This window comes from Grus americana, chromosome Z, assembly GCF_028858705.1.
Source record: "Grus americana isolate bGruAme1 chromosome Z, bGruAme1.mat, whole genome shotgun sequence".
NCBI lineage: Eukaryota > Metazoa > Chordata > Aves > Gruiformes > Gruidae > Grus > Grus americana.
In genome coordinates, this window is record NC_072891.1 from 56,297,736 (window position 1) to 56,305,819 (window position 8,084).

The 8,084-nt window shown below is 53.7% G+C and overlaps 1 protein-coding gene across 2 annotated transcripts; it reads right to left on the minus strand.

Moving 5' to 3' along the window:
* Nucleotides 1-1,216: 1,216 nt before the first annotated feature.
* KLF4 (KLF transcription factor 4) lies at nt 1,217-5,703 on the minus strand. 2 transcript variants are annotated; one of them, XM_054810790.1, is made up of 5 exons: nt 5,295-5,703; nt 5,098-5,215; nt 4,067-4,973; nt 3,812-3,976; nt 1,217-2,315 (listed from the first exon to the last, which is right to left on the minus strand). In XM_054810790.1, exons 1-5 carry the CDS (start codon nt 5,297-5,299, stop codon nt 2,140-2,142), a joined length of 1,371 nt encoding a protein of 456 aa, XP_054666765.1. In that variant the 5' UTR covers nt 5,300-5,703; the 3' UTR covers nt 1,217-2,139. The 2 variants fall into 2 exon arrangements, with proteins under 2 accessions (XP_054666765.1, XP_054666764.1); XM_054810789.1 differs by having other exon boundaries at nt 3,812-4,973; nt 5,295-5,670.
* Nucleotides 5,704-8,084: the final 2,381 nt, after the last annotated feature.

The following is an 8,084-nucleotide window of genomic DNA, read 5'->3' on the forward strand; positions in this document are numbered from 1 at the left end:
CTTCCCTCATTACCTATAAACCAAACCAACAAAGATAGCTTTCAGTTGAACAAAGCATGCCTAGGAGATAAGGGGTGAGAAATACTTTCTGCATCATTATGTTACTTTGATGGACTTCGAAATGGCACAGGTCACCACACAAACAACACATCAAAATAGGAAATGTAATAGCATTCCTAACACACATTTGGAAACAAAAAGTTGATATTGCCACTCTTGTTTTAACTACTGCAAAAACATTAATGGCTCTTGCCTGTAATTTGTTTTCCATGCTCAGGTTTATTAAATGTCGTACGTCCCCAAATTCTTTCTTCTCTTTACAAGGAGCAGTGAGAAGAAACAAGTCCTAATCATCAAGCTTTCATGTCGAAATCATCTTATTGCTACACATTTGTAAAGACACTACAGCAATGATGTCCCTAAGGACAACTGCAGCAAAAAATGGTAACAACCTGAGGCATGCAGCAGGCTCACTGCATTCAACTGCAGCAGTGAGTGCAACTGGAGGTACACTGGGGACCTTGCAGTGACACATCTTGAATGTACAGCTGTACTGTTTGTAGACTCTGCATACTCAGCCTCCACATTACACATGTGTAGTGGGATTCCAACAGGAGTTTTGGCTCTTCACATACCACTGAATAACTGAATTCCCAAGACAGAGCAGGCTTCAAAAGAAACTCCATGTAATTTATTGTTAAAAGGTGTTCTATGCACACAGTCTTTATTGCCTCAGTCAAGTTTATTCTTTGTGACATTAGTCAGTTGATTTTCCTTCATTCACATGAAAGTGGTAAGCTGCACCAGCTTATCTGAGAAGCCCAAGAAAACAAAGCTAGAATTTGCACCTTGAAAAGACCACTACAAAAAAATTCTAGAATTTGTTTTGACTACGCAAAGTCTAATGTCCCCAACAGTAGTATTTCCTCTAACAAATAATTCAAACTGAGTTACCTTAAAAAAATGGTAAATTACAGTTTCATCGCACAGGTGAGATAAGTGGCAAGTCAATACTCAGAGCAAAAATTTTCAGTACACCTTTTTCCCTTAAAAAGATGTTACATCAGCATCGCACTTACACAATCTGATCTTTCAGAGTCTTGAGACTACAAGCCTTCACTGCCACCCCCACCCCCCCTTGCTCTGGGAAACAACCACTTAAATACTTAGTAAGCTTTCTTTGGACATAGCCATGCAAAGAAAACTAGAGCAGTCATTCAGATAAAATAGGATAGGTTTATTTAAAACTTATTTTCCACTTGAATATGCAAAATACAAATTCCAACAAAATGTTCATTTTACTTTGTAGTTTACAAATATACAAAATAGAAGTTTGCTTAAACTTATATTACATATTTATTATGTAAAGAACTATATAGAAAACATTTGTTCTGCTTAAGGCATATTTGGGAATAAACCATTGTACAAACTATTGCACATAGAAACCACAGTGCATTACAGACTGTCTGCATAAAGTTATTTTCTTTAAAAAAAAGATAAACCAGGTTTATTTACCTGATTTAGGTCATAATCGGTGATCAGAAGACAAAAGTATTTCCTTGTCAGATATGCAGCAGTTTGAGAACTTTGGCTTCTTGGTTTTGGTACCTCTAGAACCAACAGTCACTAAGCACCATGAAATAGGCTTTTAAAATATAATTCTGTACCTGAATTTTTCCTCCTCTTTTATCATAATGGCTTTTAGAAGGAAAAAAAGGAAAGTACAAGATGACATTTACATCTAATATTGCATTGAAAGAAAACTAAGGGAATTTCATTTCCCTGTGTAATATCCCCACCCTCCGAACTACACAGTCTGTTTAACCCTGATATCCGTGACTCCCAGTCACTCCTTGGCATTTTGTAGTCCGGAAATAATTCAAGTTGGATTTACAAATGGAATGATAGAAGATCCAGTCACTGACCCCGATGTTTTTGGTTCTCTTTTCTTTTAAATGTATCTATATAAAAAAAGTTGCAATGTCTGTATGCAATTATCCCTCTTTTCCACTCTTTGAAAGACTTCACCTTGGTTATCTGTAGTGCTTAAACTGTGTTCTCCCCATCTTGCGGAAAACAGTCCTTGTGCTGTAAATACTGAATCTCAACAGCAGTTGGGGAAAGATCCACTGCTTCCAATTAAAAGTGCCTCTTCATGTGTAAGGCGAGGTGGTCCGACCTGGAAAACGCTCTATCACACCGCTGGCACTGGAAAGGGCGGTGGCCTGTGTGTTTTCTGTAGTGACGAGTAAGTTCATCAGATCGGGCAAACTTCCATCCGCAGCCCTCCCAGTCACAGTGATAAGGCTTCTCACCTTTAAAGAAATAGACAATAAACCACATCAGTTAGGGTTTTTCATGGCTTCTAACACCTTTCTTTCAAGAAGCACAAACACGCCTTGTTCTGGGTAAGAAAAAGGATGATGTCAAAGAACATGCAACGAACTTCCCGAAGCAGTTGCAAGCAAACTACAAAGACTATCAGAGTAAGACTGTCTTTTCAAGATGTACAGGTACTACAAAATGTGGAGTCACTGAAACTTTCACTAAAATGTTCGTTTCCACTGTTTGTCTTGCACACAAGACTTCAGAGCACACAAGTTCAGATAATAAGAGTGTATTTTTGCTGGCTAATGTTATATGCTCAAATAGCAACCAGAAATAGCTCAGCAGGCATAATGTATTTAGATAATTGTAGGTCTCAGGAATTAAAATACAGCTGGAAACTGTTTTCATTAGCTCAGTCTGATTAAGAAGTCAATCTTACTGTCTTCACTATAACAAAACCGCTGTTGACAGCAAGATGACTTTCTTCCCTGACAATTACAAACTCCCAGTCCTACACATACTGGAGACGGTGCTGACCAGCTCAGGGCAGATGGGAAGCGCTGCTCACTTCATCGATTTTTTTCCTCCACTGCTGTTAGCTGAAGATGTAGCCTAACTCCTGCACTACCAGTAGTTTCTCCCTTTCCCATCTCCTCTTCAGGAGAAAGTTTTGAATCAAGTTCACAATCCAGGGATTTAAATTATGCAAATTCCCAGGTTATTCAATTACTGTTACGGAATGCCCGCTCTGGCGAAACCATGCGCAATGTACCTGCTTTCACAAGCTCAGATACTGCAACACCGCATTCAGCTGCAAGGTTAAAGTTTGAACTAAGGCTCAGATACACACTTTGGCAGATTTTATCCGAATTCTAGCAGTAGCTAATCAACCGTTAAACTCTGCTTCTTTGGTGCTAGTGCAGGGGAAGATGTGCTCCCACGCATAGGTGGGGCACCCCGCCAGTGCTGCCGACACAGCTGAAAGCGCCACTTGCAAGGGGCCCATCACAGTTTCCTCAGAAAGGGAACAGCAGCTTGCAGAGGTGCACAATGTCTTTCACTAGAGCAATCCAAGACAAGTGCACATGCAAAGCGTTTAACCATGAGCAAAGAAAGCAGTATCTTAGAGAGAGGTCTGCTCCCTTCTCAGAAGGGAGTTACTCTCCAGAGTAACAAATCTCAGCTGACTTCCAATTACCTGCTAATTTGCTAGCCACATAGCAAGAGAGAAGCAACAAACTTTGCCTTGGCAAGAAATCCACCCGCTCCCACATCTGAGTCATTCTGAACCATTAAGCAAAATGCCGAGCCAATAAGCAAAGACTGCACAGGACTTCATGTAGCCAAGAGGGGAGGAAAAAAGCCCAGAAACCCAGCAGAGAAGGGTTATGACTTGCTACTTTTAGCCCCGCTTTTCACTGTCTGAGGAGCTCACCCCATGCCTCACACCAGGGCATCCCACTCACCCTGCACTGGGACTAACCTGTGTGGGTTCTCAGGTGTGCCTTGAGATGAGAGCTCTTGGTATAGGTTTTGCCACAGCCCGCATAGTCACAGGTGTGTGTGGCTGTCCTCTTCCTAGGCCATGATCGGCGTCCCCTCTTGGGCTTGGTCTCCTCAGGCAGGCAGCTCCCTGGTGGCATCAGCTCTAAAGATGGACAGGGAGGAGCGAGCAGTGCTGTGGCCAAGGGCAAAGCAGGCGCCCTAGTGTGCCCATGGCCGAAGCATGGGGACTCACCTTGGTACTGGAGCGTGCCAGGCGGCAGCTGCTCAGACAGGAAGGTGGAGTAACCAGAGGCTGGGGGGTACCCTGGGGGCAGTGGCAGCGGTGGGTGGCTCAGCCCTGGGGCAGCAGGGAGACAGTCTCTGCCGCTCAGCATCTCCTCAGGCCCCAGCGAAGGTGTAGTCCGGGCAGGCAGTGGGCGGCCCAGGGAGAAGTCATGCTGAGGGGCTCCTCGGGAGCTGCTGCCATGTGGCGGTGGTGGCAGCGGTGGGGCCAGGGTGCATGGCGGGGCAGCCTCCTGCTTGATTTTGGGGCACATCCGTGGCAGGGGGCTGTAGGGGGCCCCAGGGCCCTCGGTGCCGGGCGGCGGGGCGGCAGCTGGGGGGCCACTCTTGGGGCTGAGTGCCGGGTGGCTATACTCGCCCACAGCTTTCACCACGAACTTGCCCTGCAGGCTGCCCAGGGGCGGCAGCGCCGCCGGCGCCGGCAGGTACACCGGGTCCAGATCGGGCCGCATGAGCTCAGCCACGAAGCCTCCCGAGGGGGACACATCGGTGATGTCGGCCAGGTTGAAGGGGGCAGCGGGGCCGGCAGCGGGGGCCCCGTCGCGGCTGCCGCCGCCGTAGAGGAGGCCAGCGGGCTCGGGCCGGGGCAGCGGGTAGGCGAAGGGCCCGGCAGGGCATGGGCTGGCGGTGGGGGCCGGGGCGGCGGCGGGGGCCACCACCACAGCGGCGGCAGGCTCCTGGTGCATGAGCGAGTTGGAAAGAATGAAGTCGAAGTCCAGCAGCTCGTTGAACTCCTCAGCGTCGCGGCGGGGCCCCAGGGCGGCGGCGGCCTCCAGCTCCGACGGCGGCGCCTCCACGGGCCGCGCCGCCAGCGCCGGTGGCGGCCGCTTCAGCTGCGACAGCTCCTCCCGCCACCGCTGCGGGGAGACAGGCACGGCTCAGACCCCGGCCCGCCGCCGCGCCGCGCCCGCCCCGGCCGGCCCCCGCCACCACCCCCGCCCCATCCCGGCCGGCCCGCGCCGCCGCGACGCCGATACTCACGTTGCCGGGGCCCGCGGGCCGCGCCGCTTTCTCGCGGCCCGCGGCGCCCGCCGCGAAGGTGGCGATGGAAGGGAGGAGCGTGCCGCTGAGCGCCATCTCGCACTCGCCGGGGGGCTGCCTGCGGGTGGGGAGAGCACAGCGGTGTCAGGCGGCGGCGGCGAGGGAGGACCGGGCCGGGGGTCGCGCCCGGCACCCACCGCATCCGCGCCGGGGAGTCACGCCGAGCTGCTCCCGCCGCCGTCGTCCCGAGCGCCGCCGGGGAGAGGGAGGAGGGGTGGCACGGACGCGCCGTCCAGCCGCGGAGAGCCGGCCCAGCACCGCCGGTGTGGTGCCGCGGAAGCGCCTTTCCTCGGTGCTTTACCGGAGACCAAGGTGAGCGGGACGCGGGACGCTAGCGGCACCGCGGGGAGACGGCCGCCGCCCGGCAACGGGACTCCGGCACCGGCAGGGCGGCCACGCGAGGTGCTTCCCAGGGAGCCGCGGCCATGGGGGAGCCGGACGAGACGGACGGGGCGCGGTGGTGCCAGTGGGGAGGGAGGGGCCGGGCCGCACCAGCCCGCGCTCTGCTGCTGCCGCCGCCGCTGCCGCCGCGCCCCGCTCGGCACTGCCGGGTGACCGCCGCCGCCGCCCCTCTTATAACCTCACTTCGCGCCTGCCCCGCCCACCGTCGCCAGGGCAACGGAGAAAACAAACTGACACGTGGGGAAAAGGGGCGGTGTGCGCGGCGGGGGGTGGAGGGAGGTAAAGAGGGAGAGGGGTTCTCGCCCCGCCCCCGCGCCGCGCCCCGCCCCGCCCCGCCCCGCCCGCCGCCCGCGCGCGTCCTGCTGCCGCGCGCTCCGCGTGACGCAGGCGGGCTGCTGACGGCAGCTCGGGGGGGGGCGGGGGGGAAGGTTGGGGTTGTCCGCTTGCCGCGGGGTCTCGCGCAGCTTTGGCGGCAGTGGGGGAGGGGCGCTGTCCGGGCACCGCGCACCGCTCTGCCCCGGTTCGTGTGTCCTGCTGGGCGTGTCCGCCTCCGTGGGAATCGCGCTCTCGCGTGGAGCCGGAGCGTCTGTGGGGTTTGACATCGACACTGCTCCGTGCCCCCATGGCGCGTCCGGGAGCGCCGGCAGAAACGGCAGTGCAGTGCCAATGGGGCGGCCCGAGAGCCGGGCTGCGCCTTTCCTTCCTTACCGCCTCGCTTTTCTCCCCCCTCTTCCCGGCTCCGCCGTTAACTTTTTCTATTTTTTTTTCTTTATTTCTTTTTCTTTCTGAAGTGCGCGCCGACGGCGGGACCCTTTACACGCCTGGTTTGTGCCGGCGATGGACCATTTTTGGCTAACGGGCTTTTTCGTCGCGGGGCACCTACCGATGTGGGCGGGGGAGAGCGGCCGCGGTGCCCGCGGGACCGCGGCGGAGCGGTGCGGGGCCGGGGCCGCGCAGCTGCAGGCAGCAGTCCCGGCGGGCAGAAGGGCAGGCGGCGTCGAGGGGGCCGGCGGCCGGGACGGGGCTGCGGCTGGGTGCCGGCTGGAACCCCCCCAGGGGACGGGGGGGATGGCGGGCGTGGAGGGTTGTACAGCACTGTGGGTGCGATGCTGGAAATCTTCCGAACAAAAAAATAAAATTGGAGACATTAAAGAAAATTAAAAAGCAACCCCAAACAAAGCAACACCCCAGAGAAACCTCAAAGAAAAGACCGGGCTCGCCGACGGGAGCGAGCGGGGAGCGCGGGAGCGGCGGCCCGGCTCCTCCAGAGGGCAATGGCGAGCCGGCGCCGCTCCCCGGCCGCGAGGAGATCCGGCGGGCTGTCGCACCGGCCCCAGCGGCCGCCCCCTCCGGCGGTGCCCCGCTCCGTCCCGTCCCCGCGTGGCGCGGGGCCCGCGGTCCGGTTGCCCCGCAGGTAGGCGGCTCCCAGCGCGGCCGCCCCTCCGCCGCGCTGCCCCGTGGCGCTGCCGGCCGCTCTCCAGAACTGGTCGGGCCGGGGGGAGAGGGAGGTGAAGTCCCTGCCCTGCGTAATTTGCAAACATGAGCCTGAGTAACTTATGATGACTAAATTAAACCCTAAAATAATAATAAAATGCCCGGCTTTATTTTAGCAAACTGGTTTTACCAGTTTTGTGTTACAAATGTTAATTATTAATAACTTTGGCACTAGAAAATAGTTTCTTTTCTGCACAAAGTCCATGTCTTGGCAGAAGATGTGCCAGGAGCCACTGGTACAACAAGGATTAGGGCGGAGAGATGAAGGCTGGTGAAATATTAGGAGGATGCCCAAAGACTCCTTGTGAAGAGAAAGAAGGCACCTTCCCTGCTTGGATGTGCAGGGTCAGTGGTCTGCTGTGCCACAGCCTTCTCAGACGGCCATGCTCACAACGTTGCTGCCAGTTCCCAACTGTGATTTTTATACAGGGCTTATGCTCTCAGTCTCTTTGACAACCACTTTAGGAATTAGCATCCAAACCCAACAGCAATGGTTTTAGGTCCAAACCTCCCTTCTAGCTGAGTCTTGGGAGAGAGCCCCTGATGTGGAAACTTGCAGGTCTCTGGACAGTTTTTCCCCATCAGTTGTTTTTCTTTTGTTCCCTGTTGGTGTTAATTTATGGATCTCCTAAGCAATGCAGTATTTTCCAGGTCCAAATTTCAAGCTCAGAATCACTTGAGGCCAACATAAAATTAAAGTTACATCCCTTATTAGAGATAGCAGAACAAGAAAGCTTCAAAAGCAGATAAGTGATCTGATCTCTTTGAAATAAATGGCAGAACTTTGCCAGTTCCAGGAAGAGAAGGCTTGAATAATGTGGGTTGAAATAACACAGGCTGCTTTCACAATCTCTCATTAAAATAGACTTGGTCGCAATGTTTCTGGGTAATTCAGACAAACACGTGCGAGGTATGTGTAAGTTCGTGGTAAAAAGATGTGTCCCACTTTCATCTGAGTCTTGATTTTGAATTGTGTAAATGTTGGCATGGTGCTTAAAAAAGTGTATGTTTGCAGGCACTGGTAAGTTCAA